This window comes from Mustela erminea, chromosome 16, assembly GCF_009829155.1.
Source record: "Mustela erminea isolate mMusErm1 chromosome 16, mMusErm1.Pri, whole genome shotgun sequence".
Lineage (NCBI taxonomy): Eukaryota > Metazoa > Chordata > Mammalia > Carnivora > Mustelidae > Mustela > Mustela erminea.
In genome coordinates this window covers 64313749-64338670 of record NC_045629.1, presented here as the reverse complement: position 1 = coordinate 64338670, position 24922 = coordinate 64313749, and the positions used below count along the sequence as shown (strand labels likewise).

Here is a 24922-nt window from a genome sequence, read left to right as displayed (position 1 = left end):
TCTTCATGTAGGCAGCCAAGATGATAGAACCTGGGGATCTTTTCTTTGCATTGTTAATCTGCGAAAGGGAAAAAAAAAAAAAAAAAGATGGGGAAAAAGGAAAATAGAAGATACATGTTTCTAGATAAAGGAAGTTACTTTATTTGTGAGTGTCTCTAGCAAAGAGACACAGTGAAACACTGTCACAAATGGGGAAGACTTTCAAGGTTTTCATTATACCAGGAACTGTACACAATTAACTTGAGATATAAATATAAGCCAGCATTTCAGTTAAGCTGCTTATTAAAATAATTAGGCCAGTGAAGCGAGGAGCGTGTAAGCCAAGGAAATTGTGAGGTTTGGCTAAAACGCTCTCACTGCAAGCATACACAGAATTGAATGAAAAAGTTGTAAAGCCATGAGTTTAATAGATAAAAACTGTCCTACAGTAAAAGTCAAAAGACAACCAGAAAAGGACCAAATGTGTGCGTGTGTATATATATATATACACTTTTTTTTTTAATAGATTCATAGTTATAGAAATCCTGAGCTGGAAGGCATTTTTGAGAAACCATTTCTAAACTGGCCACCACCAAGTCCCCCTTTAAAACTTATTCTTGCCTGTGAGTTTTACTTTTTGAAAGATTCCCTTTACAATTTGTGCTTATTAACTGCCAATTAACTTGATTTCCCACTAAGTAAAAACATGATCCTCCAATTAGAGTATGGATTAGCACGAAATAATGAGTGTTACCTCTTTTGGTTAATATAATTTAAGCAAAAAGCAAATAAATGTGACATTTTGATTATCCTGTGCAATCTTATTATGGGTAAATGTGTGATTTCTGTGACTCTTTTTTCTGAAAAGTAAAAATAGGGCAAGAAGACCCAAGGCCACCTTTGAGGCGAATGGTTGGAAGCCAGTGTCTCTTCTGGCCCCTTTATTGCATGGTGGGTTTGATAGCTCAGCCTCAGGCCATGCACTTTTGTACAAGGTCAATGCAAAAATACAGGTCTCCCAATTTTTCATCAAGCCCTCTCTACTGAACCACACCACCATTTTATAAACTTGTGAGGCTGAGGAGTTTTGAGTACTGTTCATTCCAATTTTAGAAGTGCTACTGCGTTTGAAAGACCATAGAAATAGCCCGGGGGTAACCCATTTTTCTTCTCAGGATTTTTCATTAGGTTTTTCTTAATATCAAATTGGTAACTTTTTTTGAAATTTTTGGACTCCTGGGCCGTGCTGTTACATAAGGGCCATCCTTTATACTCCGCTGCCCCACTCTAACAGTTTGCAGATCAGCGCATCTTCTCTATTTGAGTCCTTTAGTATGAAAAGCACCACCCCCAAACCCTTCTGTTTGCTCATGTAATCAGGTAAGACCAGGAAGAATCGGAAGACCCCGCTCTTCAATGACCAAGTGCGTTCAGATTGCTCCTTTCTGCTTATGGTTCATTCACCATCCAATTCCATGCTCTGTATCGCAAAGCAAGCCGGCCAGTAACTCACATGTACTCTTCGGGGCTTAATAACAATGATGTGAAATGTATTGGAGTCATGCTAAAGTATGTTTAGAACTGTGTCCTTCCACAACTTTAAGGAGAATAGAGCTGACATTGGAAAAGTCAACACATGAAAAAAAAAAAATTGCCACGCGGCCAAGAATTAGAATAGGTGACAGCAACTTAGTGAAGCGTCCGCAGCCCCTGAGTCTGGTGAGCTCTGCTGTAGGCTGGGACGCCGTGATGGATGGCTGGTCCATCACACCTGGCGACATCCTATTTTTAGACTGCCCGAGCCCACGATGAATGTGTGGAAGGCTGCCATGACTTATTAAAACCCTTCGTGAAATGTGGGCTCGCTAAATGTCACATGAGCCCCCCATATCAGTCAAGTCACATTTGGAAAACAGAATGTTGAGCTGCCTGCCATTTTGAGCTGCCACCGCCAAGGCACCTCGGGTATCCCGAGGCGGCTTCTGGGGGACAGTTGCGAGATCTAGCAGGTGTCTCTCTCAAACTATCAATTAGGAAAAGAGCAGAGTCAGCTGTGATATATTAGATGGCCCTAAGATGGATCGCTCTGAAAAATCTCAAATTGGCAAGAGTAATTCAAGTTGCCAGGAATCCGGAGTTTGCCGTGTGACATCTCTAGAAGTCCGATGAGGTTTGACTGGTTTACTCTGCTAAATGAAACTGCTGAGATGGCTGTCGGGAGGTGATTAATAAAGTGCATAAATCTTAACTATGGGAAAAGATGAATCGATGCTTGCATATATTGGAAATGTAATGAAGCCAAATTGAAGCCACCAGGATTTGCTAATAGATTACAGGAAAACAATATCATGTTTCGTGTTCCTCACTGGTCGTCTTTGGTTGGTCTCCTTTTGAAGATGACCAGGAAGACGGGTTTGGTTTTATTTTTTATTTATTTCTATTTTTTAACACATGAGACCTGAAGGGGCAACAGAGCAAGAGAGTAATCATGAGTACATACTACTGGTATTTAACATTTGTCATTTATTCCCACCATGCTAATGGAGAGAGAGAGAAAGGAAGGAAGAAAGAGAGAGAGAGAGGAAAGAGAGAGAGAGAGAGAGATTGGTTCATCATCCCTCAAGGCTGCTATTGAATGCTGTTAGTAATCATATACAAAGTTTTGGTAGTTTTCAAAGTAATTAGAACCCCAGAGCAAATAAACTCTAGATGAGCTCTCATCTTTGAAGTTCTTTTTTTCCAACTAAATAGCTCTGTTCTGCTACAATTATATACTGGTCATTATAAAATTAAAAATCATTTTAAGTGAATGGATTTTTTTTTAAAGAAGCATTTGTTTCTTGCTAATTATTGCAAACTAATTGGAGTTTAGGATGGTCTACTAGAAATCTGAAATCACTGCCCTAGAGCCCCAGTCCCTGATGGCTGCAAGTTGAATTCCAGAAGGAAATGCAAATGATGGAAAAGAAGGTCTAAGGCCTTCAAAATCTGAATTTTCATAACTTTGAAAAGATCTGACTTTCTGAAGGTCATCATAGACAGCTGTGCAGGGAGATGGCCTAAAATACCTTTATTGTCACATGGACCTGAATTTCATTCCAGCACTACTAGAACCAAACTATGATCCCTGGAATGTTAGTTAATGTCTCTAACCCTCGACTTTTGCATTTGTAAGTGGGGATGCTATCTACCTTGCAGCCTTATTTTCAGAATGAAAATAATATTTGTGAAATTTTTAGCACAGAAGCTGTCATCATAGTAACTGTTGTTATCATTGCTTATCATCATTTCTATTGTTATTTTTGTGATAGGAAAATGTACTACTGCTTAGAGGCTAGAGCTTGGTCTTAGGACAGTTGGTTCCTGGCATCCTGTTTCAGTGTTGTTTTCAATAGCAAGCTTGGATCTTCCAAGAACAAGGGATTTAAGTTCAACAATCCAGAAAAGCAGAAGTTTTCCATGTTTCTTTCCTATCCTTGTGATCCAAGGCCAGGATAAGCATGGGTAGAAAATATGACTATACAGGCTGTATATCAATTAGGGGCTTTCCCAGAAACCAACAAGTTCTTAAAACCCCACCCATTCATAACTTCATGAAGTTCCACACTTTGCCAACATCTCCCTAAGACAACAGGAAAATAAAAATGTAAATAGCAGAAATAGTAAATCAGAACATTGAATAACAAGAAAAACCCCTACCGATGCGCATTGTCTGTGACCCTTTTCCCCTAGTCCTCTTTTTCTCACTGTTTATTACAAATTAATATAATGAGTTATATGGTGAGTAAAAACTGGGCACCAGCTCTTTTTCTTGGGCGGTGGCGATGATGAATGTCAAGGTCGAGGTTTCCTTCGGACTCCTTGCTTTATCCCAACTCTTTTCATCGATAAACTATTTCTTCGTACTGTCCTTAACTCTTTTCTCTGGCTGCTCATTTTTTATTTTGTTGTTGGTTTAGAGAACATTCTTCCTCCGTTTCTTGGTTCCAGATACTGAGTTTACCGATCGTTTCTTATATTCCAGACACAAGGTGCTTCCCATAAGTCATCTTAATTAGTCTTTAAAACAGCTCCATATTAGAACTGAGGAAAAAAAAAATTGTAAGGTCATAGAGATAGTAAATGGTAGAGCAACAGTTTCAGTGAGTAATTTCAGGTTCGTGAAACCAGGCTACCCTCCTGGCCTTATTCAGGAATCTGAATGGTGGTGGGCAGACTGGTGGTTTCAGATGGAATACCCACCAGAGAAACCACATTTTGATTCTGAATGTAGAGCTTATGATGGATACTGACACTGGGGATCCTTAATCAGACTTATCCAAACCTCTCTTACCATTCTCATAGAATCTACCCAAGTCTTCTGGTACATAGGTTGATCAAGAATCACAAATCTGGCTGACACCCAAGCTGTCTTCCTTCCTCCCTTGACCCATCCCCTTCCTACTCACCACCTTCTGGTCCCATTACCCTGGATTCCGAGTTAAATGGAGCAGGAGAACCCTGCCAGTGCATGACACATCGCCTCAGGGGTAACAGAAGAAAATGTTCTCATCGCTGTAGAGTAAGGGAGTGGTAGGGTTAGCCTTTATTACTTTTGTTAAAGATACTGGAAGGAAGAGGTTGGGTGGATTTCAGAAGAGGGAAGGAGGAGAGATTGATGAGAAACAGGAAACCACATTCAGACACGAACAGGCCCCAACAAAGACAAGAAAATTGCCATCCCTAACTGCATCTTGGACAGAAAAGCCCAACACATCTTTCTAACATATGCTTGCCCCCACCCACCAACCCCAAGCATCACTGTTCTACAACCAGCCATTCTGTGTCTTTCTCCAAGTGTCAGACAAGGGTTCTCACAGGGTCATGTTTTTACAATAGAAATTTCTAGCAACTATCGCGCACCCACCCTGCGCCAGATACTGGATTAGGTCCCATTCAGTCTCTGCAGTAACTCTGTGAAATTGGTAAATCACTGTTCCCAGCTTACAGACAAGAAAGCCAAGGTGGAACAAATGTAAGCACGTTGTCTGCTGTCACACTATTGGGAAGGAACAGATCTGGTGTTGAAATGACGCCATGTTGTCCCCAAAGCCTGTGTCCATTTCCACGATATCACATTACCTGTACCAGGACAGTTTTCCAAACATGCCATTCTAGATTAGTAGGTCTTCTGGAGGGCTAGCAGTAGAAATGGGAAAAGGATTTTAGGGAAGTTTGTTGATGCTGCAGCAACCTGAGAAAATAGCATTGGTTTCTTCTTCTTATTTTTTTTAATGGCAGCATTCATAGTTGATTAAATACAACAAAACCTTCAAGCTACTATTTGGATTATTTGGCTTTTTCTGCTTACCTATGTCTTTAAAAAAAAATTCCTATGTTCTCCCAAAGTGTATTTGATCACTATTACATGGGTGCTATCAGATTTCTCATGGAAAGATTCAAGACTCATGAATGCCCACTGGGCAGTTTAGGCAAAAAAGATTACAAACCACTCAGAACTGTGAGATGCAGTCCAGAGGTCCACCCATGCAACTTGTAGTCCAGGCTCTTTCTTGCAACCATTTCTATCACCAAGAGAAGATACATTGAATAGGAAAATCAGGAGAATCCTGCCTAAGTATAAGAGGATAAGCCAGCACATCACCCAGATTTCTGAACTTACATGAAAATTAGAAGGAACTTCAGCCAGGTCCCTTATCTGCCTGGAATCATGTAGTTTCAGCATCAGATGATTTTTTTATCCACTCCTTCTCCAAGATTCTGCTAATGCCCATTTTCTAGAAAAACAATGATGGTGAGTGTACATCACCTTTGGTAATTGCAAGAGATTTAATGCATTTTACACCACCCTTTCCAGCCAGTCTTGATGCTCCTTTTTATCTAGATAGAAGGGGTAAGGGGAACTATTACACACTTCTCGTGGATGAAGGTTAGAAGGAACAGCGATATGTTGGGCAATCACAAGCATTCACTTGTCAATCTAATTGCTCAGATGTTCCAAACAGGATATGCAGATTCTTGTCCAATTCAGTGGGAAAATTTATAGAATTCTGTCACTTGGAGTAATGAAGTCATCCTAGCCAGTTCTGCCTCAAGCAAGGTACCCGCCCAAACGGCCAAAGACAGAGGGATTGGCTTCTTTCATCTACCTTTAAACAGTGCAAGAAAGCTAGTGCTTTCCTCATTTTATCATAAAGAAGACAAAAAGTGACTATCAAGGTCACCTCTAATGCATCTAAAGGAATATATTTGGAAAGAGCTTGGTAGGGGAAAAAAAAAAGTTTGGTAGGTAGAAGATTTGGCAAACTTTTTTTTTTTTTTTCAGCATAACAGTATTCATTATTTTTGCACCACACCCAGTGCTCCATGCAATCCTTGCCCTCTATAATACCCACCACCTGGTACCCCGACCTCCCACCCCCGCCCCTTCAAAACCCTCAGATTGTTTTTCAGAGTCCATAGTCTCTCATGGTTCACCTCCCCTTCCAATATCCCCCAACTCCCTTCTCCTCTCTAACTCCCCATGTCCTCCATGCTATTTGTTATGCTCAAGTCACCTTTATTTTACCCATTTTATTGACATGAAAGCTATGACTCAGTCATCTTTGTTCTTTGAAAGTGAGCTAATACACCTTCTAGAATGTGATACATAATGCTTTAGGGTGCCACTGAGCATCTATAGATCAGGAAGCACTAGGGCTCCGTGCTTAGACTTTATGGATCAGAACATAACCACAACAGGGGAAGTTTCTGAACGAAGCTCCTAGATGATGAGACCAGAATGGAACTCTGTAATCCCAAGGCAACCCCTATTCCATATTCATTTTCTATATTCATCTCCTCTACCCACACATTTGCTCTCTTGGAGTCTGTTACTTCTGTTCCACTTCATCTCTCTAGGTTCTAGCCATATTGACAAGACCCAGTGGAAACCCTCTGTCCTTACAAAAGGCCCATCACCAGAGTCTAAGATATACCTCCCTTCCCTAGGATTCAGTGCTTGGTTTTTCTTACTTTTGTCTTTAGTTTTGTCTCACAGATTCGTGCAGGTATGGCCAGTGGGTTCTTCTTCCCATTCTTGGCCAATTCAGATTGGATATAGCTGATTAGATGAAGATTTCAAGACCATCTACCAAGTCTGTGCAAAGGATCCTTGGTGGATTAACGGCATCTTTCTTGGGTGTACACGTGAGGAATAGGACATTTGGGTCATGTGTCTCCCCTTCCAAAAACTAGCCCTTAAGTACCTAAGGAATAAGAATCTCTCTCTCTTGCCTATATCCTCTGCATATCTGGTGTGTTTCTGACCTCATGGTAGGGACTTACATGGTATTTGTTGATCAACATCCCAAAAGTTGCAATCAACACAATAGGGAATAAGTTCCAAGTGAGTCTGGAAAGTAATATCTTGTTTTTACCAAGAGACAACTCTTCCCCTAGAAGGAAAGTGCCAGAGAAGGAGTACTAAGTATTTTTCTTTGTGAGTCCTAGCCAAATATAAAGTGAAACTCCACATGCAACCACACTTAGAACTAGATTTATTTGTAATATGTTTAGGCTTGTTGGAATTTCTATTGTTTGTATATTTAATCCATGGTACTTTTTGTCCAGTTCCTCTCCCTGGTGCTTCATTTGGGCTTAAATGGTATGCTTCAAGGGAAAAGGGAACAAATACAAAATATATCTGACTGATAAAAAAATAAAATGAAAATATGGCGGGGCACCAGGGCTAATGAAAACAGCCTGCCTGATAAAAATAGTCATATTTGCTTTGAAAACTTGCACCTCTTCCTGAACTTCTAGAGGGAACAACCGGGTGGTGTCCACGGAAGCATCCGAATCCTGATCTCTGTCGATTTTTAGCAAATTCCAGGAACATTCAAGATTCATTCTCATTTCATTAAAAAAAAAAAAAAAAAAAAAGAACCTCCCTATAGTTACAGTACTTACTACTGGGGTTAATTGGAATTTCAACTTCAACAATTTCTGAAAGCTTAGAGCAAAATGTATGTTTGAAAAATAAGAGAAACTTGCAGCGGACAGACAGGTTGGGTTTACAGAGGAGTTTCAGGTTCTTTAGATCACAGGAGAAACAGGCAGCAGCAGGAGCCCAGCATTTGACTGCTCAGTGGATAGCTGGCACCAAACTTTCTGGGGAGATTAGAGATGGGGGAACCTTTACCTGGCTCAGACCTCACATCCTTAGGAAAATGGAAAGGACAACGGACGTGGAATGAGAAGACCCAAGTTCAAGTTTCTCCCAGATGTGACATAGCCTTGCTTTTCCCTCTGAAAAAAAAGAAATAGTCATTTTAACATACACTACGGGGGTCATGATGGCCAGATAAGAAGATGGAAGCCAGAGGACTTGATAAACTATAACCACGGCAAATTATGCTGTTACCACCCAGTGTCACTCCAGCCCAGTTGCTTAACCCTTTGTCCCAATAACTTGCTTTCAAAGAGAGATGGTTAAAGTCTTTCTCCAGGGATATGGACCTCATTTCCACCAAAAACACCTGAGGGATACAACTCCTGTGTGGAACAGTGGCTTTCTATACCTAGATGGTGGAATAGGAGATACAGTTTGACAGGACCCCCTGGTGAGAGTCCTAGCCTTTAACGTATTTTAATGGATGTTGAGCAAACTTTAGGGAGGGTAGAGGAGATATCGGTCTAGAAATTGGGGACCGGTTTCTAACCTTCCCTGGAATCCTACTCAGTAGGGGGTCTCCTGAGTCAAACTAAGGGAGCCTATGACTGATTACCCTACCGACATCTCAAGGCCTGAATCAGAGCCCCTCCTCCTTCCAGGGCAGATTCCTAAGCTAGTTCTAGATGTTTCGTGTCATTTACAGAGATGATTGGCATATAGATGAGAAACTGTCTCTGGTCAAGAAATTGTTAGTTTGTACCAAACGTCAGCAATTTATTCTCAAAAATGCCTCATATCTACTAGAAGACATCTAGTAGATATTTATTCACCTAACATCTCAGAATGCTTTCTGTGCTAGGAATTCACAATAAAGTGGTGAGCAAGACAGACAGAGTCCCTGCCTCACAGCATTTGTGTCCCTAGACCCACAACCACTACACACAAGAAAGCCCTTGAACGAGAGGGACCTCCCATCTGGACATGATTGATGCTGCGTTTTATAAGTACCGCGCGCTATTCGGAGTCTTTGTGGAGTGTCAGTTCTTTCTCTCTTACTAACTCACCATCGGGACCTTTCTTTCTCATCCTCTGCTTCCTAATCTGTGACACTGGAGGCCGAAACGGAGTTCTCTTAGGACACCTTCATTTCTCGAATAAGCTAATTGCTTTACCTTAGGAGAATCTCTGCTTTGCTTTCCCATATATTAAAGAGAAATAATGACATTCTCCCCACCATCACCACTAGCTGTTTTCGAAACCGAGTTTAGGTAATAGGTGAATGTGTTTGAACTATGTGGGGGTCAACGGCAGGCGCTATGAAGACTCTTAATTAGGATGCGATCACTAAGCTAGGAAGAAGGAGGGCAGCCTTGTGATTTCTTGGGGACCCAGAGTGTACACACCTGTCACCTAAACTAAAATCTTGGAGACACCTGCCCTGTACAGGTGGCTGACATAGCCTGCAATTATTAGAAACTCTTCTGTCTAGAGGACCTAGAGTGCTTGAGGCTGAGAAGTCTCTGTTGCCTAATGAGAAAATAGCCTCCTGCTACCATTTATGTGTGTTCCTTAGAAGCTAGGCTCAAACTGGCTTCTTCTTGTTGCTAAAGAGCACTTGAACCTTTTCTTTCCCTTTTGCTGCTGTTTGGAGCTTGCTTTTAGAAGCCAACCTACGCCGTCTTTATTTTCCCTAAGCTCAAGATTCCAGAAGCATAGCCCTCTCCGCCCAGGTCCTTGAATACCATCAGCAGCATGCAGACCACCTTTGCCATATTTCTATTGAGGGCTGCACTACAGAATCACCCCAGAGGTATCAGTGATGCTAATTTTGTCCTTGGTTCTATCTCAAACTTGAGTTTACCCTGCCCTTGTAGCCTTGAGTGGATGATGCAGCTGGTTGGAGATGCGCTGTATGGGCTCTGAGTGACCGTGCTCCTCTTGGAGTTGCTTGGCTACAAGGTGGCACTGGGGGAAGGCTTTCCATTTGCCCCGACACCATAACAACCAGACTCAGAAGTGTATTTTGACTAAGAATGAAGACCTCGTGCTAGCCTTTACACAGGGATTTGTTTTCGGAATTCCTCGTTCAGCTAAAAAAATGTTATGACTATTGATTTTGTGGTTTATCTAAATGCTTGAAACAGAATAAAGCCTACAAGCATTTATTGTACTTCCCCCACCACCATGGCCCAGTCCCATGTGTGAGTGGAAAGAAAGTACAAGGGTCAGCTCTGAATCTCCACAGTGTCCTTTAGAGGGGAATTATTTGCAGACGAGAAATTTGCCAAAGTAAGTCGTGTGTCCATGTGTTGGAATGCGTGCTGCTGTCTGGGCTCAAGTTGTCTGCTTACCCAGCTATCTCTTTGGTAAAGTGAACCTCACAGGGCCAAGCAGTACATCTCCCCTTAGCTGCCCCAGAAAGAGACAAAGCCATCTCAGGCACACAGGGAACAGGGTTGTGCTACACGGAAATCAGCAAAATACATCAAATATGCTTGTCTTAATGAGAGTGTTAAAATAGATTTTTTACATATTCCCTCTTATGTATATAAAACACTGACGATGTACCCCACAATGTCAGAATGAGGATATGGTGGGGGAATTAACTATTTCAGTTCTGCATCTCACAGCTATAGTCTTCACTACAGTTCAAAGCATAATTCAAATGTGGCAATGGTGATTAAAATCAAGTTTAGAAAGATACAGTGTTTGGTTTTTCTTTAAGGTTTCCCCAAGTCACTCTGGCCCATGGAAATATCCTCTGTCTTTAAATAAGATATTTAAAGAAGATATTTCCATCTTTCTCTGAGCTATTTTATGACCTTCAGTTGGAAATTATGTACTGCTTTAAAATACCTGGATGGGAAGATTAAATTTGCTTAAATGTTAAAAAAAAAAAAAAAAGATAGTGTTTGCATCACTTCGCATGTAACCATTCCCAATTAATGTTAATCACAAACATAGTGTATGATCATTGCCCAATATTAAAATACACAAGGCACACCCAATTTGATCTAGATTTCCTCCCAGTTAGAATCATGGGAAAGTGTTAGGATGTTTTTCTTTTTGTGTGTACTCAATAATAAAAGACTATCAGTCTGATCAGTAAAAAGTCTTAAAAATAATATAACTAACAGCAGCTGATTGTAATTTATCTTTCAGAAAAACAGTTGTTCTATTTTCCATTCCAGGAAGGGAAAAAATTGTCAGGGGTGAACTCTTCTGCACATTTTGATCACTTGGAATTCATCTTCGTTTTTGCATCAGAGGCTGAAGCAGCCCCAGACCCAGATGTGCAATTGATTTTTGTTCAATTTCAACTCTGGGGAAAATTACACAGAAGTGCGTAATTTTTTCCCTGAATGCCCAGATTATGTAAACACACCCATTTCGTTTTAATAACAGAACTAAGGACATCCACTGGGAGAGCATCTAATACTTTTCCCCCCTAGAAATCATATTTTGGGGCAAACCTTGCACAAAGAATGATTTAGAACCTTTTATAACCGAGGGAATAACATCTTAGGAGCCACATTGCAAACACATATGGCTACATGTAATGGAAACAATGTACCTTTACTTCTTTCACTTTATACTGCCATGTTGGTCTCTTTGATCATGTATGAAGCCTTGAAATAGAGAACTTGCCTGGCTTGGTTTGCATTTGTGATCACTGACCTCTAAATTAAAGTGATTCAAACTCTAACCCCTTCCCATATGGCTTGAGCATGAGTTGCCTGAGTATGTTGCTTCCAGCCTGATTTTGAGGAGAAATGGTTATGCTGGCGAGGCAGCCCATGGACCCATGGTCCGGTGACATGACTGGTGAAAATGGGCCCATGTGCCATCTTTCTGGTTTCTTCTCTAATCTGCCCAGATGCTGAAGTTCTTCTTGGACCCGCTTTAGACATTTTGAGTTCTGCTGGGGAGAAGGCAACATATAGAAAGACAGGGAGAGAGAGCCTTTTCCTCAATCCTTTGCCTCTGGTGAGTTCCATAGTGATAAAGCAGAGAGAGAAAATAAGATTAGCTTATCTATGGCACTCTTGGGTCATCCATTAGACTTGGCAATGTGGCCTTCAGTAACAGCTTAGGCTTAGCCTGCAGGGCTGTATGGGCTCTTGAATAAACAGATATATATATATTTTATGAGATTGAGTATAGGAACTGACATCTCCAGATTTTATGGAGGGCTTAATTACTCTCAGAGGTTTAAAGAATGTTCAATGGGAGATACTTGGTCATTTTTACTTTTAAAAATGAAAATTAAAAATAAAAATTGCTTGACACTAGGACCCAAACAAAGGCTTGCTTTGAAAGCATTTGTTTGTGTTATCACTGTTTATGTTTTCCCACAATCTGGACTCTTTCTGGAGTCAACAAATACCATGTTTGCTAACAGAATGAGCGCTAGCAATTAGCAGAGTTCTAAGTGATGCCGGGTAAATAGCTGCATTGTTTGCTGTGAAAATTACCAGGGAAAGACTAACCAGGATTGCTTTTACCAGCTCCATAAAAAATCCCCCAGAGCCTTCTGGAGAAATGCAGCATCATTCAGGAAAGGGTACAGACTGTGGAATTAGACAGGCAAGAGTTTGAATCCCAATTCTGTAATTTAATAACCTTAAAATGTGGTCTCAGGTACCTCATCCATAAAATAAGGGTAATAATGACTATTGCATGGAGTCGTTCTAAGGATTAAATAAAGTGAGTATATGAGCTAATACACATAGTGGAAGGAAATCATTTTATTAGGGTTCGTCCCTTTTGTTTCCTTAATTCCCTGAGGAATATCATCTGAGAGTTTATTTCTGCCAATTTGCAGGAGACATACAAATCAAATATAGTACTTTATCCCCTTTGTCCCAGGCTTGCATAAACCTGTCAAAACTACACAAGAAAATGATTGCACCAGCATCAAAGTGTGGTCTTCCATTTCTAGCAAGATAAATGACCAGATGTTTAGAGAAAACCTTCCCAGTTTGCACTTAAATACACATACACTAGATGATAGATAAATAGGCAGACAGATACAGAGATTGAGAGAACAGTCCATGTCAAGAAACATCCAGAAATTTCTGCTTCACGGGGGTAAGCAAGTCCTACAGCTGCCATCTTGTGGTCTAGGTGTTAGAGCTGTGACCAGTGTGGGAGAGAGCAGGACAGGAGTTAAAGCATCCCTAAGCGGGATGGGAGGTGGAATGTTTACAAAAAGCCGGGACCCCAAAAGAAGACATTCTTGGTAGGTGAATTAGGGGAGGGAAAAAAAACCCACACAACCGAAGAGTTGCTGTTCACGACTCAAGTGATAGAGGGTACCTGTAGTCTATAATTTCTAAACTTGGAGATGAAAAATTGGAAAGAGAGAAAAACTTCAAATACAAAAAACTTCAATAAGAAAGAAAAGTGGTAATAAAAGAAATATTGAAAAGTGGAATAGATACCACAAAATAAACTTGTAAAAATGAATCCAGATATTTTAGTAACCGAAAATCAATGCAACTGTATTATCCTTCCCTGTTAAAAGACAATGATTATCGAACTAGATTAAAACACACAAACACACACACACACACACACACTCTCACAATCTCACAAAATCCAGCCACATGTTGTTTATAAGAGGCACAAGATGGTTAAAAGTAAAGGTTAGAAAAGGTATTCCAGGCAAACATTAACCTAAAGGAAGCCTTCATTAATATAATAATATCAAACAAAAGCAGTATTAAATGCAAAAAATAATACACTAGAGATAAAGAGGTGAATTTTCTCGAAAGTTAACATTTCTCAGGAAATATGTGTTGAGTTTATAGGTAATGAGTAGTATAGCTTCAAATATTAAAAGTAAATTAACAGAATTACAGTGAAAAATATACAACTCCACATCATAATAGGAGATTTTTACTTAACAGTATTCAGTAGAATATGGAAAACTAGAATGACACAAACAATAAGCTTAACCCTAAGGACATACATAAAACACTGTTCCAACACTTACGAGTAGAAATTCCATTGAGGGAGACACAGAAAATTTATAAAAATTTAATCATATTGTAAGTCATAAAGCATGTCTCAACAAATGGTGAAGAACCCATTTTATCATTAGAATATAAACAAATCAGTTATAAAAATAAATGGAGACAGGGAAATTTTAAAATCCACTTTTAAATAACCCATGGGTCAAATAATAAATCATAATAGAAACTATGGGAATGATAAGTACTACTTAACAAAATAGATGAGATGAAGCTAAAGTAGTTCTTAACAAGAAATTTATAGCCTTGAATGTTTATATTTTAAAAAATAGCTATCGACTGAAAAATTTAGAGAAAGAGCAGAATAAACCCAATGATAATGAGGAAAAATTAAGATAACAAAAACTAATGAGGTAGAACACAAAAATAGAGGATCACCGACATCAAAAGTCCATTTTGTGAAAAGAATAATGAATCAATAAGATTGAAAAGAATGAAATTGCACAAATAGCAAAAAGGATGTAAAGGCATCGTTAATTACACATGCACATGAAGTTAATTAGATAATAAGGCAAAGTTATAAACTAGGCAGATAAATTTGAAAATTTATGTACAATGGACATTATAAAAATACATATTTATTGTCAAAACTAATTTGAGAAGAAAACTGAATGATCCTTTAACCATGAAAGAAATGAAATTGGTAATTTTTTTTCCTACTGGAAAACACTGGAGCAGAAGGTCTGCCATAGGAATTCTGCCAAATAGTCAATCCAAAATACATAAAGTCCTTTAGACAACAGAAAAAGTGGGAATATTCCCAGACTTACTCTACAAGGCCAATATTAACCTTGGATCCAAAACTTGACAGAGTATGAGAAAATAAAAGTACACACCTTTCAAAAATCTAGAACACTAACAAGTAAAAAGAACATTAGCAAGCCAAATTAAGCAATGGATTTTAAAATGACATACCATAAATTTCGGTTTATCCCCGGAAACAAGGTTAGTGCATTATTAGAAAATTATTTAATGTAATGTATCATATCTACTAATTAGAGGAGGAAGCCATATGTCATCTCAGTATATACTCAGAAAGAAAATCATTCAGTAAATGATCATTCAGTAAATTTATCCGTGATAAAAATTCTTAGCAAATGAGGAATAAAATGGCACTTTCTTAACCTGATAAAGGATACCCTCAAAAAACTTACGGCAAACATCGTATTCGATGGTGAAATATTTTTTAAAACCCCTTTAAAATCAGGATCAAACTGAGGATGCTAGCTCATGACTTCTATTCCACGTAATTCTGGAAGTCCTAAAGACACATGACCTCGAAAATAACTTTGTATGCGAGGAGACAGGCAACCAGCATGTTCATAGCAGCTTTGATTTTAATAGCAGAAAGCTGGAAATTACTCAATTATCCTTTGACTTAGAATGGATAAATCAATTGTGGCATCTTCATACAATGGCCTTCTATACAGCAGGAAAACAAATGGACCGGATCTATGTGTGTCCACATGGATGAATAATATTAAGCAGAAAAGCCAATCACAGAATACATGTACAGTATCATTCCACTTACATGAATTTTATGTAAATTTCATAAGTAGGCATATTTCAAAGTATGTCTAATATATATATATATATATATATATATATATATATATAAACTGTAAAGAAAAATAAGGGAATGATTAACACAAAATTTAAAATCTTGATTACATTGGTGGGGAACAGGGTGGAAAGGATCCAGGAAGGGCTTGTGATAATTTTCCATATCTTGAGCTGGTAACAGATGCGTTGTTGATTCCAACAATGAATCATGGCTTCCCAGACTGGTAGGAGAGATGTGATAACTTAACCCTGCTCCATTTGGCTTCAACTTGGAACGCCTGTGACCCCTCCCCACCCCACTTACCCAATAATTATTTATATTCAACTGATGCAGTTACTGATTGGCCTGCTTATAGTATAAATACCTCTTCTTTATTCTTGTTTGTGTTCTGGGTCTTTTGTTTTGTTTTGTTTCGCTATGTGTCCTTTCTATAATCCAGGACTTACGTCAGTGTTGTTGTCTTTTGGATTATAAACTCAAGTGTATGATCTAAAAAGAATGACCAAGAATGTACAGAGGAGATTGCAAGGAAAGACTATCTTATATCTGTATCATTTATTTTCCTTTCAATAGCCAAGCTCTAAAAAGTAATAAAATTCAGCACACAGTATGGACTGTGACTTCCTAACCTCTCAAAAAAAAAAAAAAAGAAAAGAAAGAAAAAAGAAACAAATAAAAATGAGGAATGTTTCCATTCGGTGTGCTGCATGTACAATGCAAAAATTGTAATCCAAATAAACATTTAGAAAAGAAAGATGAAAACTCAAACAAGACCATTCTACCCTCTGGGAATTCACCATCTAACTATGACATACACATAGAGTAAGATAGGAGGAAAGAAAGTGGGTGGTAATGATATTGCTGACACTTATGTCTGTTCAGGAAATAGAAATATATAGAAAGAAGAGTCAGCTAGTTCTTGGGCATTGATCAAAGGAAAAAACATATATAGAGAGAGGAAGGTCACTTTATTTTATAAAATCCTCCTTCTAACGTTAGGTGGTTACACAGCTGGTCCACCTCCACTGCCCCCAGGGTCCTGGGGTATTTTGGCTAAAGCCATGGGCATTGAGTTTGCAGTGCCCATTAACTCAAAGGAGGTTAGTGCTGGAAGGGATGCGACAGAACAGTCATGCGAAGAAACTCAAATACATTTAAGAAGTGGAAAAGTCATGGGATTTGGGGAGGTAACCTGGTGATGTAACCAGAGGAGGAAGCAGTGATGACTGCAGAAAACTTTGGAGGACTTTCCCTTTCCCCACTCTTACTAAAGGCAGTCGCTTCCGGAAACTTCCTTTATCGTGCCAGCCACACTAAATATGTCTGCTGGCCCATGGAATACCAGTTTGTGAGCTTTAACAACTCCTATTGCACAGATGGGAGATACCAATAGAGATAGTGATTTACCCAAAATCACGCAAAGAGCAGAGGTGAGTCTAGGATCCCGAGCTGTTCAATATGGTGGACAAAGTCTGAAACCATGAGGGAGGAAGCACGTGCATGTGTTTTTATGCGAACAATTTTTGTTAGCTGGAATAAAACGAGAGGAGTATAGAAGTTTTGTAAACAGAGAAGTTTTATATGGGGGGGGGGGTTCAATAAAAGAGACCAAAAACTTGATTGAATAAAACATCTTGCTTCCAGCTTATTGCATCCATGTCCATATTGATTGGCTGTAATAGAGCATGACAGAGGTATTGATTGACTGAAGCAATTCTCAGGTATTTGGGACCTGAAAGCAGCCCTAGACTTTCAGGAAGGCAGTGCTCTACAGAAGCCTGCAATTAGGAAAGTGAAGCGGGAAGGGGACTGGGCATGAAGTGATCTATATTTATATCAATCTATCAAGTGACATATTTGAAGCAGAAAGTGCCTCATTTTCTTCACCTATAAGTTAACAGATAAGCATATGTTGGTGATTGTCTTGTAAAGAGCTGTTGATGAAATGCCTACTTAAAGTATGTGCCTGGGTTTTTGCTAATATTGATTTCTAAAACACTGTCAAAAACAATGACAGCAGGGGCACCTGGGTGGCTCAGTTGTTAAGCACCTGCCTTCGGCTCAGCTCATGACTCCAAGGTCCTGGGATTGAGCCCCACTTCGGGCTCCCTGCTCGGTGGAAAGCCTGCTTCTCTCTTTCCCACCCCCCCTGCTTGTGTTCCCTCTCTCGCTGTCTCTCTCTCTCTGTCAAATAAATAAATAAAATCTTTCAAACAAACAAAAAACAATGACGGCAGACTGGATACACACTTCTACATTTGTCGTCCACTTAAAAAAAAAGAAAACACAGAAAAACATTAGCAAAGGCAAACGTTAAGGACACAAATCTATCAAGATCTGGGAAGCAGCAGGGAAGATGGCAGTGCACACATTTTGGAGGCCAGAAAGCAGACAGGCCAGTGGTCAATGCATTAGCAGACCCAAGCTAATTTACAAGCTATTACAGCTGAGCTAAAATCATGAAGATCGTTGAAAAGTTAGAGAAGCAACTAGATCCCCAGACCTCGTCTCCCAGTCCTTACACTCAGTTCAGGAGACTGCCATGCTCCCAGCCGAGCTGACGGCTGAAACTTTATTCCTGAAGAGGATAGAACAGTTTCTGGGAATGGAGTGCACCAGCCACAGATGAGAACAAGGGTCCGGAAGGGACTTCTCTGGGAAGAGGAAATTGACGGAGTACCTAGTAGGAGACGTCCCAGCAGGATATTTACATAAGTGGGAAAGAGTTTGGGCCTAAGGGAGCCATGAGTATTTAGAAAACCAAACACATTAAGACACAAGATAATTTTACCTCCCGGGAAAAGTGGGCAGGCAGGGGAGGAATCGCGATGGTAGTTTACTCCGGGCTCAGTTTTGGGTAACATCTGAATGCTCTAATAATGTAAACATTGCATCTTGATTTGATGAAAATGACCATAGTGGGGTGAATAGGGGATGGGAAGAACATGTGCCCTAGACGTGGAGAGAGGAAAGAAGTTGTCCCCTCTTCATAGTGTGAAATCAGATTTTTTTTAAGTTGGGACATTTTAATTTTTTATTGAAATTTAAGTTAGTTAACATGTACTGCATTATTAGTTTGAGGGGTAGGATTTAATGATTCATCGGTTTCATATCACACCCAGTCTCATAACATCACGTGCTCTCCTTCACGCCCATCCCCCAATTACCCCACCCCCCACCCACCTCCCCTCTAGCAACCCTCAGTTTGTTTCCTAGAGTTAAGAGTCTCTTATGGTGTGCCTCTATCTCTGTTTTTATCTTGTTTTATTTTTCCTTCCCTTCCCCTATGAACATCTATTTTGTTTCTAAATTCTACATATGAGTCAGTCCTTTTTTTTTTTTTTTTTTTTAAAGTAGGCTCCACACCCAGTGCGGGGCTTGATCTTACAACCCTGAGATCCAGAGTCATGTGCTCTACTGACTGAGCCAGCCAGGCACCCCTTAAAGCTGGACACTTTTTTTTTTTTTTAAGATTTTATTTATTTATTTGTCAGAGAGAGAGAGGGAGAGAGAGCAAGCACAAGCAGACAGAATGACAGGCAGAGGCAGAGGGAGAAGCAGGCTCCCCGCTGAGCAAGGAGCCCGATGTGGGACTCGATCCCAGGACACTGGGATCATGACCTGAGCTGAAGGTAGCCGCTTAACCAGCTGAGCCACCCAGGCGTCCCCACTTTTTTTTTTTTTTTAAGTAGCAATGTAAGTACGTGATTTAGAGATAAAAGAAGTAAATGCCAAAATAATCAGCTGTGGGAGGAGGGAAGAGGGTGGAGGGCTCTTGGAGGACATTTCTCATAACAAATCTTGTAGAACAATTCAATTCTTTAAAATTAGGCCTAGAAAACTTCGATTTAAAATTCACCAAAAAAATAATAAAAATCCATATATTATTTCTTGATTTCAAACCGATTAATAAAAATAAGCTGGACGTATTGCTGAAAAGCCGACTTAGTGTTTGTTCCCACAGCCAGAGGTGAGGAGGAAAGAGAATGATACTCTTTCCATCTTCATGCCTCTCCTAGCAAACCCACTCCGTCCACATGCTGTTCAAGTGATGCCCTTGGTGTGGGGCGGATGAAATGATGGATCCTAGCTTAAGGATAATGGGAACCAGATGGCCTCAGCCTTCTCAAAACATCTCATTTCCAATTGCTTTTATTTATCTTCCACTTTTGATTATACTTCTTTAGGACACTGTTTGGGTCTTACAGATAGTTAAGAATTATTTTCTGAGAATCGTAACATCATTAGACTTGAAACAGTCTCTCTTACCAACTTCCTTCAGAATAAATTGGACATATGCCTTTTACTTAAGAAGCCTGGGTGGGGAAGGGACCAGTCGCTTCTCACTTTCCCTGGTGTGTCTTACCGCCTCGGATGTGGAGCTGTGTGTCTCCTAACCTTTTTTCAGTCGGGAGGCTTTTAATCTCATTAAAGTGGTGGGCTGGCTCTTGAGAAAAATTCCTGTAGACAGATTTTACATACACTTGCAGAGAATTACAGAGTCCCTGATGCCCATTCATGGATCACTTAAGTGTTCATGAACTTGTTAGGAGTCTGATCCGTATCACTGGCTATACTAATAGATTCTAAATAAGTGTTGAATCAAATGAATGGACCCAAAGAGAGGAACTCTAGTTCCAGCTGACTTGGTAGGTGAAAACAAGGACACACAATCAATGCAGTGTTTTATTTTATGTCTTTGATTTTCCTCTTGGAATATGGAAAATTGGTTTTGAATCTCTTTCTCGCCTTGCTCTTTGGGCTCTGTCGGTCCTTGTATCCTTCTCCATTTATCCTGAAGCAGTACAGAAAGAGTATCTTCCCTACTACCTAGACTCCCGAATTTCTAGCCTCAACTTGTAAAAACTACTCTCAACCGTACGTGTTGCTATTCTAAAATCAATCAATCAATCAATCAAGCTTCATTATGCCCAGTTTGTCCCACATATTCAAGCCTGCCATAAGGCTTCAGTGGATGTCTGGTGAAAATGTGTTTCATATCTCATAAAACCTACATCAAGATGTCAGATGCCCATAATTAATGACGAATTCCTCTTCAAGACATTGCTTTACCTATTAGCCACCTGGAGCCGTCTGGCCAAGTCCTAATCCATTAGGCAGTTGCAGACATTTTGAAGATGTACAAGTCCTAAGGAGAGTTGAGAATACTTGGCAAGTTGAGTAGTGATGAGAGCGCTGGGACAACCTGCGCCCCGGATGTTCTCATTAGGAAAATGTCCATTTCCGCTCCCTCGGGTAATCAGCATTGGAGGGAACGGCAGCCTTACCTGAGCCCTGCCTCGTGCAGGATAATAAAACTTGCCGTGGCCATGGGAAGAGCTATATAGTAGAGGTCATAGGAAGGTACTTGAGGAATTAACCTTACTCTGTTGCTGGTCCTTCCCATTCTCCGAAAGGCGGTCATGTCTCCATTGAAGTCCTCACCTCGCAGTGCTGCCAACCCCATAAAATTTCATCATCATCCCCTTCTTCATCAGCTGGTTCTCCAGCCAGGTAAGAACAGCTGTGGGGAATGTACACTGTCTCATGCCTCGGGTTTGCCCTGGAAAGACTTGGAATGCCAGGCAGACGCCCATGGCACAACCCCAGAGATTCCGGTTGTCACTCCAAATACGTTCAGCTCATTTTCTTCCCCTGGCCTCTGCCTTCACCTGTTTCACTCCCATGCACAGGGCCACAGTCTGACTTTCATGCTAGTGGTTATCCTAAGCGATCAGCTATGAGTATCCCGAAGACTGTGATGGGTCACCAAGTTGTGTAGAATGTTCGCTGTTTTTCTTTTTAATTTAAATTCAACTAGCCAACACACAGTACATCATTCGTGTCAGATGTAGTATTCAGCAATTTGTCCGTTGTGTGTAACGGCCAGTGCTTATTACATGACACACCCCCCTTGATGCCCACCCCCCTCTGCCCCTCCCCTCCAGCAGCCCTCAGTCTGTTTCCCATAGTTAGGAGTCTCTCATGGTTTGTCTCCCTCTCTGATTTCTACCCATGCAGTATTCCCTCCTTTCCCTTATGGGCCTCTGCCCTGGAATGTTTTCTATAATAACAATTTTGTCTTCCCTTTCTGGTTCTAAAAACCCAAAGACAACTCCAGTACCTGGTTATTGGTGTCATTACATTGAACCACAAGGACACCTGTTAGGGTGGAACATTCTGTAAAGATGGCCTGAAATCCAGGTGTGAGCATATCCTTTAGCGGCTCTCAGGAAGGGCGGGGGGGGGCAGGAGGTGGCAAGAGTGCTGATGTCAACGAGACCCCTCTAAGGGTGGTGGAGGCCCCAATGGAATGAAAGCCAGCCGCTTGGGTGGTCACCCATGAGCTACTTCCCTTAGGGACAGTGAGTTCACTAGGAGATGGTGTTGATTTCTGTAGGGCGTTCTTCAGAAACAGAGCAAGAAAGTTGCACTCACCCCGAAAATAAAACTGAAACTTACATTCAGAGACAACAGAATGCGGCACTATTTCCACTGCCACGGAATCTAGCTTTAGCTTTCACAAAGTAAAGGAGTTTCAAATTACATGATTAAAACCATCTTCTTGGGGTTTAGGAGAGGAGGGGTCCATGTGTTTCCATTTCATGCAAGACTTTTAAGGAGTGTTTATGCGTTGGCTGTCAGCGCCTTGACGGAGCATACCCTCTCCTTTCCCACCGCCTCTCGGGCTGGGCCTACTGCTCTTCCCTGTGCCGCACTGCCTCTGGGCAGGACCCGCTACTCAGCATCTCCTAAGCATTTACACGGAAGATCCTTCTGGAATATTCTCACATGTGCTCCTCTTTCTCTTTGCTGGGGTCTTTCTCGTGAAGGGCTTCAGCTCTGGCTTCAACATAGAAGTCAACTTCCTCTAAGCTAGCAGCCATTTCCCCTCATCTTTTGGTGGCATTTGGGACAATACTACAACTAAAAAGCCAGCCCTAAAACCCGTGGATTTTTTTTTTTTTTTTTTTTTTTTTTGAGCTCCAGGCCTCTGCACCTTGGAACGGAATTCCGTTACTTTGCTTAAACGTGTGTCTGAAGAGTTTCACACTCCCCACGAGCCAATGCTTGAAACAATGTCAGAACATAAAAGCATCTAATAGTCCTTCCCTGTTTTGTCCCCACACTTGACAATGAAAGTCTCATCTTTCATACCCTCTGCCATCATGTTCATATATAAGAATTAAGATGAGCATTTTGAGTATTTCCTTTTGCAGAATTTCCTGCTGAACATCTTACAGCCTTTCTCCCCAACATCAACTAGAGGAAGTAGGTACATTTTACAAACAGGGAAACCAAGACAAAGCATTTCATCCAGACCGGTTTAAAATGACCAAGAAAGGGGCACCTGGATGGTTCAGTGGGTTAAAGCCTCTGCCTTCGACTCAGGTCATGGTCCTAGAGTCCTGGGATCGGACCCCACATCAGGCTCTCTGCTCGGCGGGGAACCTGCTTCCCCCTCTCTATCTCTGCCTACTTGTGATCTCTGTCTGTCAAATAAATGAATAAAATCTTTAAAAAATAAAAAATAAAAATAAAATAAAGTAAAATTACCAAGAAAAATAAGTAGAGAGGGAGTAAAAAAATGAAACGAGTGGCAGACGGCGACGGTTGTGGAAACAGAGTGGTGATCGCAGTGTGGTTTCAAAATACTATTCTCGCTACTTTTGTATATGTTTGGAAAGGTCTGTAAAGTAAAAGTGTTAGAATTATAAAAATAAGACTCCTTAAATTTAACCCTTGGGAGAAAGAGCATCTCTTCTGTATCTACCCCACGGTTAAGATTACTGCCCAGCCCACCCCCCGCACTATAGAAAATGCTCGCAGTAGCTGAGCTCTCTGCTAGAAGTCCATTGAAACCCTGGGTCGTGCATTTCCAATCATTAGCACCTGCCCGTGGCCTTCAGTTGTTCAGATTTCCTCCTGAGCATTCCATGGAAGCCTGTGTTGTACCCCAGGAAGACATAAGGGGATGTCATTTCGAATGCCATGAAATCATCTTTTTTGCACTGTTCCGTTGTGATAATGTGTGTGTTTCCCCGCAGCTTCTCTCCAGTGTACACTGCTCCCTTTCCATGTTATCGGTGCCGCCACCTCATTCTCTTGTTGTTAACTGAAGAATTGTTCGTCTCTATGTAGGCTTCAGATCTGCATCTGCTTTATGTGGTTCCATCTGCTCTGCATTGTAGTTTCTTTGTAATATATTAGGTGCTGGGAAACATTTAAAGAGACAGTCAAGTGAGCATGAGCCTTGAGCTTTCTCCGTCTCTCTCTCTCTAGCTCTTCTCTCTTAACAGAAATAAAAATGGTGTTTGTCACCGGGTGGAAATCACTTTACCTTTGGAAATTTGTGAATCTGCCTTTTAAAAATTCTTTTTTTTTTCTTTCTCTCTCAGTCATTGTAAATTTTTTTTCTCTTTACCTTCTTCCTTAGCATCATCCCTACCCACTCTCTCAGAACTCTCAGAACTAAGTGATTTGGTCTTCTTGGACAGATTGAAATGAAAGTTAAACACTCCACACCAAAAGGACTGGTATATAGTGGACTGAAAATCCAAGGTCCCCTTGGGTCTGTGTGTCTCTCTTTCATACTCTGGGTGAGCAGCTCCCAATCAGGAAAGGGCAGCGTCCAAATTCTGGCTTCTGAGTCAGCAGAGGTGGCTTAAAACCCCACCTTTGCAAGTGGCCTTCCCCTGGCTTAGCTGGGTCCCCTGTAGAGCAGCAGGATGGTACCCACTTTGGAGTATTGTCGTGAAGATCACCTTCCTGAAGTTTCTAGCACAGAACCCATCATCTATCGCCAAAACTTCAGAAATGGTCAGTAGCTATAATTACTATTAACTCTACAAGTCACTGACAGCATGGGAAAGTGCTAACTATGGACCGTAATAGCTACAAAAAAAATAATGTGTTTTCTTGGTTGCCAAATTAAGTTGAAACCAATTTTCACATTAACAGCAGGCATTTGCTAACTTAGAAAACACAGCTACCAACGAGGCTCCAAAAGAAGGTCTTTGACGCTGATGCTCATTTAATGTGTCATATTTGCTTTGGGTGAAAACTTTTGCTGAAATGTGAGAGGCTTGTTGGATTTTTTTTTCCCCCTTTCTTGTCTACCCAACTGTCATTATGTGTATCCTCAGAGGTGGAAGTCTTCTGACCGGGGCTTGGTTAGGACAGGAGTTT

At 40.7% G+C, this 24922-nt stretch overlaps 1 protein-coding gene across 5 annotated transcripts in view; it reads left to right on the top strand.

Moving 5' to 3' along the window:
- The window catches only part of SAMD12 (sterile alpha motif domain containing 12), a 394456-nt gene that overhangs the window by 302916 nt on the left and 66618 nt on the right, over window positions 1-24922 (top strand). Inside the window, exon 5 of one of the 5 annotated variants that reach the window (XM_032315618.1) lies at window positions 21151-21247. The exons of the other annotated variants lie outside the window; for them this stretch is intronic. Within the exon in view, the coding sequence (XP_032171509.1) occupies window positions 21151-21247 (97 nt within the window). The remainder of the gene's footprint in view (window positions 1-21150; window positions 21248-24922) is intronic. 5 annotated transcript variants of the gene reach the window in all.